The sequence below is a fragment of the Salvia hispanica genome, chromosome 2, assembly GCF_029641045.1.
Source record: "Salvia hispanica isolate PSC_SH4W2 chromosome 2, Shi_PSC_v1, whole genome shotgun sequence".
In the NCBI taxonomy this organism is placed as follows: Eukaryota; Viridiplantae; Streptophyta; class Magnoliopsida; order Lamiales; family Lamiaceae; genus Salvia; species Salvia hispanica.
Genome location: NC_142693.1, coordinates 16,123,313 through 16,137,351, shown reverse-complemented (window position 1 = coordinate 16,137,351; position 14,039 = coordinate 16,123,313). Strand labels below are relative to the sequence as shown.

Here is a 14,039-nt window from a genome sequence, read left to right as displayed (position 1 = left end):
GGCATCCACAATGGGGCGTCTTATGCAGCGCCCTAAGCCCCGCCTTATACACCGCCACATCAGCATTTTATCCTCCGCCCCTTCCACCTACAGTGGGGCGGACTATAGCCCGCCCTAAGCGACGCCATAAAAATTTTACTTCTATTTTGTATTTATATTTTTATGTTTGCAAATGTAAATAAAAATAAACAAATAAAAACAACACAATTAAAGGGAAATTCTAAATTTATCTAATCTCCAGAATCCATTTTGCTTGAAATGTAGAAAATGTAGTGTGAATTTGAGAGTAAAGAGAGTGAAAAATGAAGTGAAAATGAGAGGTATAAATAGGTTTTGAAAATTTAATAAAATTAAAAAAAAAAACGGAAGCGCGTCGGATCGTCCGCGTCGTCCATAGTGGCGGACGATGCGACGGCGATGGGGTATCCTCCGCGTATCATCCGCGGACGATGTATCGGGCGCGGACAATGATTAATCCATCGTTCGGGTGCTGCAGCATCGTTCGCACCATTGCGAATGCCCTAAAAAGAAACGAAACAATTTAGGTGGAAACTCCAAAAGGGAATACTAATCAGGCTTAATTAGATGGAAAAGTAGTTATCATCCGTAGTGTCTTTTGAACGCAAAGATTAAAAAATATTTAATTAATTAAATTTGAGAAGAATAAAATAGATTAAGAACAATAGATTAAAATTTGAGAAAGTAAAATAAAATAAAGTTGAGAGAGATTGTATGTGTTGAATTTTGTTAAAAAGATAAATTATTCAACTATAATATGATGATCCAAAAATAAATACTCCGTTCCACATAATTTGTCCCACTTTGATCGGACACGAGTTTTAAGAAATATAATGAAAAGTGAGTTGAAAAAGTTAGTGGAATGTGAGTCCTACTTTTATATATTAGTTTTATAATAAAATGTGAGTAGGAATGCGTTAGTGGAATATAAGGTCCCCTACCAAAAATAGTAAAAGTGAAATGAGACAAATTATGTGGGACGGACCGAAATTGAAAAATGAGACAAATTATGTAGGACGGAGGGAGTACAACGGATGAATATGAGTATAATTATAAATTAATTCAAAAATATAATCGATCATATTATATGGTTGGAGCATAAATTTACTTGGGTTAACTCGGGAGTTTCTGTTTTAGAAATCAAATTCAATCGCACAACCTCTTTGTTCAGTCGAAATTAGTCAAAAGCCATCTTAGATGTACATCATAAAATAATAAAATAAAAAATTAAGAATTTATCCAACAAAGCTATGGCTGCCATTGATGAATTCACGATGAGCAATGGGCCAAGCGACAAGAGCGATAATCTGCACATTATTATGTCTATATCTAAAAAAAATTATCTACTCATAATTATCTGTACATTATTACAATCTACCAAAATATTAATGATTCAAATGTGTGTGTGTTTTAATGTACACTATCTCTAGAATAATTTAAAATGATTTATTGCTATTTCACTTGCTATATATAAAACCAACTAAAAGACATTGCAATTTGTCATCATTTATGTCTCTGTCTGTTTATTATGTAAATTAAAGGATAATCTTATTGATGACAAAGTGATAAAAGCTAAGTCGTGGCAAAACTGACAACTACTAATTTGAATGCAATGCTTAGCTTAAGAAACCAATCACAATCGTCTCAATTTCTACTCAGATTGCTTTCGCAATCCAATTATTTCATATTGAATTTATGGTAAATTGGGAATGTAGCAAATCGGTCATAAGAGTATCATGTATGCTATAATTATTGTAACGCCATGAATGTAAACATGTGTATTACAGTCTCGACCTACACAAAATTGGTCATAAAACTATTCCATAATCTATGTTATAATTATAGTAACATCATGAATACCAAACATGTATGCACGATGCTGTAGTTGCACAAAATCTTGGTACACATTGTTTGTGTCCACGCCATTATAATTCTGTTGACAGATTTATGATCAATGTCGAACCAATTTTAAAGACCGAATTAGAGATCTAATCTCATCCATCCATTAATCATATCTAATGGTTTTTAATAATTACAAATTATCTGATTTTTTTTATTAACAAAAGGATAATTTTGGAAGATCAAATATTATGCGGTTACTTTATATGCATCTCCTATCTTCCCAAACCCAACCCACTTCTCTCTCTATACACGTATACCACTTCGAAAACGCCTTGGCCGAGGTGGACCACTCCTCTCTGAACTTCTTCGAGAGCCTCGCTGCGAAGGTCCCATGGCGATCCCTTGACGACGTCAAGCTCCACTCCGAGGCACTGGTGCAAGACCTCGAGCTCATCGAATCTGGCCACTTCCCCTTCCTGGACTACCCCCTTCACGACGCCCCAGCCATGCTCGACGAGATGGAAAACCTTGACGACATCAGAGGCTAATCTGGCTAGCCATGCCGCAGAAGCATCCCATGGACTGAAGAAGAACATCAATAAATTTTGCTTTTAATTTAATTTTTTGTTTAGCTCAGAAATTGAAAGCATGAGATCAAATGTTATTGATTCATATCAGGCTGTTTCTGATGGGGCTGAACAAGTACGGGAAGGGCGACTGGAGGAACATCTCCAGGTACTACGTAGTCCCCAAAACCCCAACTCAGATGGCCAACCACGCTCATAAATACTTTCGCCGCCAAACTAGCCCCACTCATCCGACTAGGTTATTACTTTAAGGGATTCTCGAGCATATGAGGAGAGTGATCACTACTTAATTCATATGTGCATTTACATCATTCAACAAGTATATCGTTTATCACAATAAGATTTTACTTTATTGAACTTCAATGGGTTATTACTTAGTTCATTACCTTATTAAATGATGTTATAACTTCATAAACATTGATATACATCATAATAAAGAATAAATACTTCATTTTGAAAACACTTCACACATTCTATACTTCATTTTGAAAACACTTCACACATTCTATTCGCTTTAAATTTTGTAAAAAGGTTAAACAAATTCAAATTCAAAGTGGAATGAAGTAATTAACTATTGCAATGGAGTAATAAATCTATTGGATGGAGTAATAAATATAAATGTAATTTGACAAAAATACCATTGGTTGAAGTAATTTGGCTACCTAATAAAGGCAAAAATTTTCACTACATCATCTCATCTCATCCATTAAAAACTAGATCTAAGGGCCATAATTTGGTCTCTAGTTTGGTCTTTAAGACTAGATTTGTCATACCAAACATTGCATGTGTCATGCTGAGACCATTTACACGCTTATGTCATAGCGCGATGATGAACAAGTGATTTTTAAAGTATGCGGTGACAGAGTCGGATGAGAAGCATTCATGGTTGTTGTAATCTATAGTATGGTCGAATAAGGAACAACCAAATTTGTCGTACCTTTGCAATATCTCTCCACCGAGAGAGACACCTATTTGTAGTAGTGATAGTGGAATAGTGAGAATTTTTAGGTAAGGAAAAAATGAGAAATTTGAGTATTGTGATCAATTAGCGACTAACAAGACATTGCTACTAACTTTATTATGGGAGAAGATCATCTGTTGTGCACAAATGCACAGTAGGGCACAACAGGGCTGCTGTGCATTTGTGCATAGCAGAGGATCCCCATCCCCTTATCATAAGAAGCAAAGTACAAAAATCAAGAAGTAAGATTGTCATTTCGGTATGCAAGAGGCAGAGGTACTAAACTACAACAAAAAAGCAACTCATTACATTACATCCAAGACTACCACTGTGCATTTGTGCACAACAGAGGATCCCCATCCCCTTATCATAAGAAGCAAAGTACAAAAATCAAGAAGCAAGATTGTCATTTGGATCATGCAAGAGGCAGAGGTACTAAACCACAACTAAAAAGCAACTCATTACATTACATCCAATACTATCGTTCTAGTTATAGCTTGTATACAATGCAAGAACTCAAGGTCAATCTCTAGCTTGCATTGAACTAGTAATTTTAAAATAACTATTTTTAGTTATATTGTTGTCTAAGGAATTAAAGTCATGAATATTTAAAGATTTAGTTTGCAACCATATATTCGCGGACAAAGAAAGTATTTACGAAAGAAAACACTCATGATATAGTTTACTGATTTTATAAATTTTATGTGTATATTTTCATAACATTTTATATTCAAACATATAAATTAAACTACTTGCATTTTATAGTAGTGATACCTATTTGTAGTAGTGATATTGGAATAGTGAGAATTTTTAGGAAAAGTAAAAAATGAGAAATTTAAGTATTGTGATCAATTAACGACTAACAAGACAATGCTACTAACTTTATCATGGGAGAAGATCATCTGTTGTGCACAAATGCACAGCAGGGCACAAATAGGGCTGCTGTGCATTTATGCACAACAGAGGATCCCCATCCCCTTATCATAAGAAGCAAAGTACAAAAATTAAAAAGCAAGATTGTCATTTGGGTCATGCAAGAGGCAGAGGTACTAAACCACAACAAAAAAAAGCAACTCATTACATTACATCCAAGACTACTGCTGTGTATTTGTGCACAACAGAGGATCCCCATCCCCTTATCATAAGAAGCAAAGTACATAAATCAAGAAGCAAGATTGTCATTTGGGTCATGCAAGAGGCATAGGTACTAAACCACAACAAAAAAACAACTCATTACATTACATCTAAGACTATCATTCTAGTTATAGCTTGTATACAACGCAAGAACTTAAGGTCAATCTCTAGCTTGTATTGAACTAGTAATTTTAAAATAACTATTTTTAGTTATATTGTTGTCTAAGGAATTAAAGTCATGAATATTTAAAGATTTAGTTTGCAACCATATATTCGCATACAAAGAAAGTTTTTATGAAAGAAAACACTCATGATACACTTTACTGATTTTATAAATTTTATTTGTATATTTCCATAACATTTTATATTCAAACATATAAATTAAACTACTTGCATTTTGCACTATTCTACCATACTTCAGCCTAAATATTGATAAACTTCTCTCTTTAAAATCCGAATTCTGTTAATTTGTTATTATTGCAAGTGTTAAATAATCTTAAAATTTTTGAATACTTTAATTAAAAATTTTAAATGATCATAAATATACCAGGAACAAGTACAGTAGTACATGGAAAGTATTTATTAAAATTGTGAATTTACTAAAAATTTTAACTAAATTGAATAATTTCCCTTCTTCAATTTATATTACTTTAATCTAAAACAATTGAGCGACCCATATGATTTATTACTTACCTTTTAAAGTTATAAAATTTACTAAAAATTGATTAAATTGCATAAAATATTCTCCAATTTAGACTTATTTATAATTTAAAATAGAAAAATTGGTCTCTAAAATCATGAACTTTGTCTAAAATTTGGTATTTCCCATGAACTTTGAAATTGGTATATAATATCACGAACTTTGCATTTTGTTTGGTATTTCCCACGGCATGTCTATTACTATATTTGACTAACTTACGAGGCTTTTTCATCATACTTCACACAATTAAATCAACGTGATTTTCAACGTAACTTTTTATCCTACATGTTATGAACTTAAAAAGTGGTTCAAAATATTATAAAACATATCACGGTTGCCTACGTTAAATAAAATTTTGATGAAAATATCTTATTTGAGTGAGTTTGGAAAATACCAAACAAAATGCAAAGTTCGTTATATTATATACCAATTTCAAAGTTTATGGGAAATACCAAATTTTAGGTAAAGTTCATGATTTTAGAGACCAATTTCCCTTTAAAATAATTTATTTAAAACGGCCAAAATCAAACTGCAGCATCAACACCGCAACAGAGCACCGCCGCCACAACTGTGATGGCGAGGGAGAATTTGATGAAGGGAACTACATCACAGGAAGATCAATGGATGGTACAGAGTCAATGTTTCCGACTTTACGATATTGTCTATCACCTTCCTCCCCAGGCTCAATCTATCAAGTGAGTTCCCCACAATTCCTCACAGCTAGGGTTTCTGTATCCTAAATTCAAATTATTGATTGAAATCAATACCTGATGTTCCTTACTTAAATTCAATCTGATTTCGTGTGTATGTTGACGCGTGATTTGTAGTTTCGAGGTTCTGCGCGAGAATCACATTGAGTATCTTACTGAAAGTCTGAAGCAGCTCGGCCGTAACTTTTGTGTTTTGGATGCTAAGTACGCTCTTTCTTCATCTTTCAGTACAGTTATTTTCGAATTTTGTATGCCTGCCTTTTTAATTGTTTCTAGTGTTACATTTGTGTACGTTATTAGTGCTTGATTTAAATATAAAACTGCAGCTCCTGTGGCAACAAATTGTGATTATGATTGTTTTATTGTAGATTGTACAGATAGTTATGCTATTTGATCAGTTTTGCTATGAAGTTAATCGCGCTAAAGTTATGATTTTGATTTCTGAAGAATTTGTTATTTTCTGAAGAATAGTATGCTAATGTTTTGATTTTTTGATATTTAGCCGACCCTGGCTCTGCTATTGGATCATACAATCCATTGCTTTGTTGGGGGATTGTGTTGACGACAAATTGGAAAATGGCTTTATTGATTTTCTCAGCAGATGCCAGGTTAGATTTGATTTGATTCAGTACTGTTTTCAGGATCGTAGCGATATTGCTCGGAGTAGCAACTTTTTCTTGTATTGCTCGGAGTAGCAACTTACTCACTTTCTACTTCTGGAAACCCTCTTATTTCGGACATAATATGTAATAGGATAATGCTATTGAACTAATGAGACAGAAAGTTGGGCATTTTGATTATATTTGAAAGAGTTTGAAGATAAAAATATGACTTTTCTCTTGCCAGAATCTAAAAGCTCCCTATCAATTAAAGTTTGAACTGCAGACAGAGATAAGAATCACAATTTGCATGCCATGTGTGGCTTGGGCTTTTAGTTTGTAGGCTTTTTTCTTGACCCTGTTATGTTTTCCCCCAGTCTATTCTAGTAGCTCAGAATTTCCTCAATTCTTTCACTGCATGTTTAAAATATTGTGATTTTTTTACTCTAGGTATTCAATTGTGTGTTTAGAGATAGGAGCTGGTTGTTCCATGTTGTAAACCTTAACATCTGTGATCAATTTTGCCATTAGTATTTTTCTAGATCTCCTGTCCAACTTTTCTGATTCAGATTTGGCTAATGTCTTATACAGGACCAAGATGGTGGATATGGTGGTGGACCAGGTCAGGTAGGATATCTTATGTTTTGAGTTTTTTCCATTTTAAGAATTAATATAGGCTAGTATCTTCCAAAATCAGGTAGACTTGCAGCTCAGGTTAAGGATAGGATTATAATTAAACTTATTGCCATTCTTGTCATGTTACTAATTGATTTTTTCCTACTACTGTCAGATGCCTCATCTTGCAACAACTTATGCTGCAGTTAATGCACTTATTACCGTGGGGGGTCAGAATTCTCTATCATCAATAAATAGGTGCCAACCTTTTTTTGGACTCTTAGTTGTATACTATGTCTATTGTTTTTACATTACAATCATTTTATATTTGCAGAGAAAAGCTGTATGATTTTCTGTTGCGAATGAAAGTTGCAAGTGGTGGCTTCAGGTACTGCACAGTGTTCCCCTGAGTGCTTGTTGATGGTAGTTTCTTTGAATGGAGAGGAGTGTATTTATATATTAAGTACTGTAGTTCCATATCCAAGCATTACAATAGAGCTTCAGTATGTTACATTTGCTGACCAGTGTCAGATGCATGGGTATCCTACTTGGCCACTACATCATGTGTCATGTCTCTGTTTATGAGTACAAAAGTTCATTCGTTTCGTAGCATTATGTGTTGTGTCTCTGTGTATGTCTAAAAGTAATTCCTCTCAGGATGCATGATGGTGGAGAAGTAGATGTCCGTGCTTGCTACACTGCAATATCTGTAAGTTGAAAACTTGAAAATACTCTTGATAAATACCGATGAAATGCTCAATCACTCGAACAATTTTTTAAGAATGCTATGAGATGCCCTTTATGTCCTTAGTGATTTGACTCTTGCTGTTAGATGGCCTCACTAGTGGTGACCCTTTCACTTTCCACGGACTGAGATGCAAATATAACTTTGCATTTTACATTTTGTTCTGTATAAGTAACCAATATAGCAGAGATAGGAACTAATAATCTAGTGGTAATATAATAGTAGGTCTTTACTTTACAGTTCAATAGAAAACATTTCCAGCATAGTTTTGACGGTATCTCTGTCTTTGTTGCTTAGCTGGTTCGCATATTTATTGGGTCCTTTAGTTCATTTAGTCTGACCTTGTGGGGTTTAAATCCAAGTCAAACTATGCCTAGCTGATTGGCTAGTTGGGATTCCATTTGTTGTTGCTGTTGCATAACATTGTTGAATATCATTAAGCATTTTTCACCAAGGCTTGATTGCTTAATTCTGACCCGTTTTAGTCATTTTCTCATATTCTGTTTCTTGTTTTATTTAGGTGGCCAGTGTTCTTAACATTTTGGATGATAGGCTAATACAAAATGTAGGAGACTACATCGTAAGGTTCGTTTTACTTGTTTGTATACTTAATATATGTTCCGCCACCTTATGCATCATGCAGTGTTGTTATGTGTTCATTGGTTTATATATTTTCTGGAATGTAAGATTGCACACTGCACACTCACAATACTCACATACACAGTTATGGAGTAAAGGCAGTTCAACACAAAAATAATGAGAACATAGGAAAACAAAATACGAAAACTTGAATTAAAACTCAAAGAACAATCCCCCAAAGAGACCTAATAATCCTCAAAAGAGGCCTACAGTTGATACCGTCCTAAACACTTCATTTTCTGAGGTATCTAGCTCTTTCAAAGATAAGCTATTTATAGGACTCCTACAAATCTCGCGACTAGGAAAGAAATCAGCTTAAAGATAAGCAAGTAAACAAATCAAAATCATATCAAATACTGACTACTCAAACTAATCTCGGAAAGCAAATGGAAAACAAAAATCAAAGCAAATTCTGATAATTAAATAAAAGATACTGATGGAGACAAGATCTGTAATATATCATGATGGATCTTTCCATTGATATCACCCACAAACACGAACACAAACACAAACACACACATACACAATACACACTGCATCAAATATTTGTTTATGTGAAGATTTACTGAAGATATGCACGTTGCTACCTTTTATAGTTGCCAGACTTATGAAGGTGGTATAGCTGGTGAACCTTTCTCAGAAGCTCATGGTGGGTAAGTTCCTTTCTCAAAAATTGATTCATACTCATCCAATTCTAGGTTTATATATGCAAGCTCTGTTTTTGGATGCTTGTTAATAAAGGAAGCTCTCTCGCTCTGATCATGCTCCTTCAGGTATACATTTTGTGGTTTGGCTGCAATGGTATTGATCAACGAGGCTGATCGTTTGAACTTGCCTGGATTGCTTGTGAGTTTCTTTATCTCATTTAGGATGGACATAGAAACCCTGGTTTTTCCTGAATTTGTACACTTACTAAAATAATCTAAATGCATCATCTTCAGTGTGAAAGTCTGATCTGCATCATCTTCTTGTTTTCTCCCCCTCCCCTTCCCGAGATATAAAAATAAAATATAAATATTTGAAAATAAAAAGAATTTTGAGCTAAACATTTACAGGGAATGTACTAAGTAACTAAGTAAATTAGCCTTGAAAAGGAACGGAAATAACAGAATAGACAGTAAAAAAAAGAGTGAATACAGGCGAAGCTTTGACTTGGATCCTGAGAACTCGTTGGAGTTTTCTTTACTATTTTTGGCTAATTATTAGCTATAAGTGCAAGTAAGAATTTTTACCAATCATATTTCAGAACTGGGTGGTGTTCAGGCAAGGAATAGAAGGTGGGTTTCAAGGCAGAACAAATAAGTTGGTTGATGGATGCTACTCTTTTTGGCAGGTAAGCTAAGATTCAGAGTAATTAAACCATGCAAATAAATTTAAACATTATATTATAAACTATATGCAAGCAATGGTGTATACATTATACAGTAACTGATTGTAATCTAAGCAGGGAGCTGTGGCTGCAATAATTCAAAGACTACATGTAACGGTAAATAAACAACTGGGCCTTCCAGATACCTTTGAGCTCGACTGCAGTACAGAAAGTGGCAATGAGTCTTCGGACAATGATGGAGAAGTATCAGAGGGGTCTTCTTCGCCAGCAGACATCTCTGAACCCACAAAAGGAGGTACTCAGAGGCTTGGATGCTGACTAATTCTGTGTTTCATTTCCATATATGACTTGTTTTCGTAGTCCAGCAGGGATTTCTTTCTCTGTATATATATATCGAGATTTTAACTGGCTAAACCCCTACTCTTTTCGTCTGTGACACTCTTCATTCTTATTGATACAGAAAGCCACAGTGCTTCTGCTGCAATGGGGTTGAATAATGGTTATGATTTTATCAAAAGGCCCACAGGCATGAAACCTCTTTTCAATAGCATGGCGTTGCAGCAATACATTCTTCTCTGCACGCAGGTATTCTTCGATCCTGTACTATGTAGAGATAGTTGCCTTGTTAGCAACACGCCTTGAAATATGAAAACAATCTGTTAATAAAATATAGGCCTAGCTGAATACCAACCATCATACGGGAAAGCAACACATTCCCAGTTTAAGGCCTCATGTTTAACCTATACCAGTATTAATTTTTACGTCCCTACACTTCAACGAGAGGCTCCATTTCTGATCATATTTACGACCTCATGTATGGCACCCGGTAGAAGAAACAAGAAACAAACTACTCTGAAATGGGTCTTTTAATATGATGAATATGTGTTGTGCAGGAGGAGGCAGGTTTCAGAGACAAGCCGGGGAAGCGGAGAGATCACTATCATACGTGCTACGTTCTCAGCGGACTCTCCGTCTGCCAACACTGCAACAAAAGAGATTCAGATTCTCCACCTCTGTCTAGAGATGTAATGGGGCCTTATTCCAATCTGGTAGAACCTGTTCATCCTCTGCATAACATAGTTTTAGATAAATATTATGAAGCGTACAACTTCTTCGCGAGAGCCTAGGAATTTCTAGTTTTTTTAGTTGTATCATGAAAAGTATTATGTAACAATCACTTTTAAGTTATAATGAGGCTCACCCTTGAGTAATTGACATTTGGAATTCTCTTGTTTACCTTTTGTTGTCACCATCGTGCCCCAAAATCAATTCCTTAAGTTAATTTTATGTTTGGTTCAATTATGATTTATTGTGTTTAAATTTATATTTACAAATAATATCATGAGTCATATACAAACATAGTTTGTAACCATGTATGTATAAATGAACGACATATTAGAAGGCAATAGAAGATAAAAAAATGCTCAAACCAACCACATTATAACAAAATATATGCCTCAAAACACTACAAACTCTCAAATTTCCAGGAAATTTTTTTTATCACTGAAATAGAAACAATCTAAGTGCTCATAGCAATGGCATTTTTGCTTCTTCTGATACTACACATAAATCCACTACATAAAAAGGGAAATAAATAGAGATCATAGCACATGGTTGAACATTTCTTGCTGTGCACCAAATGAATGTGGACTTCATTTGGAGTCCAAGCACCAACAATAGTAATCTGATCTAGACATCTCCAACATCCTTTCCGGGGTCATTCTCTCTAGCTCGGTTTGCCTCCACGATGCAAAGTTATTCCGGTTCTGTTGATCAGAAGCCAATGGATAACTCTCCACCCTATGATCTTGTGATCTCATTCTTTTGTACAGCCTCATCGTCGCAACACAGTCCTCGTACGGATCTTGCACCCCATTCTGAATCTCATATCTGCACATTCAATAATACAACTTCAACTATATGAGTAAACACCATATATGGTCATATATCAAATCCACTTACCCAAGATATGCTCTTGCCAAATACTTCAACGAGTTGCTCAACTTGCTCGTCTTCATCAATGGCGGATATCTTGCAGTATCCCTATATATGGTGCCAAAAACACAATGTCACATATTAACTACTACTTGAGATCTCTCTAATTGAAATAATGTTTTGATTAGGCTTGCCTGATGAGCAATTCAGGATATTCAACCTCCAAGCATTTCAAATCGTGCTCAAGGCCATGGCCTACAAGAATCCGAGCTTTTCCACTTCTAGACCTTATTTGCCATATTGGCTCCCCATTGCATAAGTAGTCCTGAATCTTCCTCCCAACTTGCCTCACTGGGGTCGCATCCCTCAAATACTCTGGCCTTATGCCTGTCGTCTCGTACCTACAAACCATATTTATTATATATGAGTATAGGAGTTGGCTCATTTCAGAAATTTTCTTAAAGTCACAACACATAGCTACATAAGTTTGCAAGTACATAAATATCAGTTGGCATCACAAAACATATCAGTTCACATGAACTGATATGTTTTGTGATGCCAACTGATATTAATGTATCTGAGAACATGAACTGATATGTTTTGTGATGCCAACTGATATTAATGTATCTGAGAACCGTTTTGTACCTGTAATTAGTGACAGGAAGGTTAGGCTTGACATAGGTGTGAAATATAAGGTTTTGATGTTCATCAATAAGGCAGACACGGGCGCAAAGGTCCAAGGAGCCATCGCTCCCTCCTCCCACCATTTTGCAAGCCATGGACACCACTTTGCCTCTGGCGTTGTCCATCCTCAACTCGTCTTGAATTCCCAAGTTTGCCATTCTGTACAGGATACCCTAATATTCGAACACGAAAATTTAGAGGATGTAAGAATAATACTAACTAAATTAACAGACTAAAGTTAATAGTTACATTGCTTCCGCGGGAGAAGTGACATTTGTCTCTGTGGTGATGAAGAGCATGCCGGCTGCTGAAAATATTAAGACAAACATCGCATCCCCGGTCCTTGAATATCCTCTCGCATTCCGCTTTAGGCAGAGGTCCTGCTCCATAAAATTCCATTTTATAACTTGGAAATGAATGAATGAATGAATTAATTAAAACACTATAGTATAGTTAGTTTGAAACATACCTATGAGATGCTCTCGGAGAGATTCGAAGGAGCGGCAATGCTTGTGGCAGATTGCGCATATCGGTTCGTGATTCGAGTGGAATGAAATCCTCATGTGTTCAACAAGATGCTCCATCTTGTTGAACTGCCTGTAGCAGGCTGCACATTTGTTCCTGACAATAATTCAAATTGAGATTATATTACACCATACATACTAATATATATAAATATATTTAAATTTCAAACCATGCATGAAACCACAAGCCTATACTAATATAAGCATTGTACCTGTTGTCCATGAAAGAGGTTTGGGGTTGCTTGCACTTGGTGAAGATCATGCACAGCTATTTATATTTGATGGCCGATTTATTTTATTTTAATTTATTTTTTTGAAAGATTCGTCACCTTGATTGGTCACATCATGATTTTCTGCATAATTCAGCTGCAATTTTAGAAATAAACATTCGTGGCAATCCAAATGCTTTGTGGGCCCACATATTTTAGCTTCAAGAATATTTTATGCAGGCATCTCTCTTTGCGCATGGAACTTGTCAAGTTGAACTGAAGCAGCAGGCAGTTGTTTTAAGATAAACAGGGGCAAAGCTGAGGTTCGAGCCATAATGCCAGACGAGTGAAACAACGAGCAAGACAAAACCAAAAGAAAAGATCTCAGCTAGTGCAAAAGAAAAGATTCCAACTATCTCACTCACCCATATAACAAAATCTGAGTCTGCTCCCATAAAAGTGCCAAGACGCCATAAAAGTCGTTTCTTTTCGACCTCCCAATTTAGAATCTCAAAAATCCACCTGTATTCTAAAGACTCATTCCTACATTATTAAACATATTGACCTTTGTTCGGGTTCTTTGTCTTCCCAAAATTTTTCCATTACTTGCACTGGGGAGAATAGGAAGTCCGGGCTCCATACTTTCAAATAGTCATCTCTATTCGAACTCGAACTCGAACTCGAACTCGCAGTTAGTATTAATGAAAGCTTGAAAACTAATCTTATATCAAATATTCCGAATGGATTATGTGATGATAAAGTAAAACATAGAGATCCATAATTGTCTGTTTTGAAAGGAGTATGTTC

The 14,039-nt window shown here is 35.3% G+C and overlaps 2 protein-coding genes across 2 annotated transcripts; one reads left to right on the top strand and one right to left on the bottom strand.

Moving 5' to 3' along the window:
* Positions 1-5,768: 5,768 nt before the first annotated feature.
* Positions 5,769-11,116, top strand: ERA1 (Prenyltransferase family protein). The gene is made up of 14 exons (XM_048101311.2): positions 5,769-5,937; positions 6,070-6,156; positions 6,455-6,560; positions 7,143-7,178; positions 7,342-7,424; positions 7,501-7,554; positions 7,824-7,875; positions 8,432-8,496; positions 9,147-9,203; positions 9,324-9,396; positions 9,797-9,883; positions 9,998-10,175; positions 10,341-10,465; positions 10,774-11,116. Exons 1-14 carry the CDS (start codon positions 5,816-5,818, stop codon positions 11,005-11,007), a joined length of 1,359 nt encoding a protein of 452 aa, XP_047957268.1. The 5' UTR covers positions 5,769-5,815; the 3' UTR covers positions 11,008-11,116.
* A 185-nt stretch (positions 11,117-11,301) lies between these two features.
* LOC125202757 (uncharacterized) lies at positions 11,302-13,311 on the bottom strand. The gene is made up of 7 exons (XM_048101206.2): positions 13,236-13,311; positions 12,969-13,120; positions 12,749-12,879; positions 12,461-12,672; positions 12,010-12,216; positions 11,843-11,923; positions 11,302-11,770 (listed from the first exon to the last, which is right to left on the bottom strand). Exons 1-7 carry the CDS (start codon positions 13,283-13,285, stop codon positions 11,533-11,535), a joined length of 1,071 nt encoding a protein of 356 aa, XP_047957163.2. The 5' UTR covers positions 13,286-13,311; the 3' UTR covers positions 11,302-11,532.
* Between the last annotated feature and the right edge of the window lie 728 nt (positions 13,312-14,039).

Bases quoted from the DNA above. Each gene is read 5' to 3' on its own strand.
- ERA1 (XM_048101311.2), top strand. From the start codon at position 5,816: ATGGCGAGGGAGAATTTGATGAAGGGAACTACATCACAGGAAGATCAA. The intron at 5,938-6,069 runs GTGAGTTCCCCA...CGTGATTTGTAG, and splicing joins CCCCAGGCTCAATCTATCAA to TTTCGAGGTTCTGCGCGAGA. The intron at 6,561-7,142 runs GTTAGATTTGAT...TGTCTTATACAG, and splicing joins ATTTTCTCAGCAGATGCCAG to GACCAAGATGGTGGATATGG.
- LOC125202757 (XM_048101206.2), bottom strand. From the start codon at position 13,285: ATGATCTTCACCAAGTGCAAGCAACCCCAAACCTCTTTCATGGACAAC. The intron at 12,217-12,460 runs GTACAAAACGGT...TATGGTTTGTAG, and splicing joins CTTCCTGTCACTAATTACAG to GTACGAGACGACAGGCATAA. The intron at 11,924-12,009 runs GCAAGCCTAATC...CACCATATATAG, and splicing joins TATCCTGAATTGCTCATCAG to GGATACTGCAAGATATCCGC.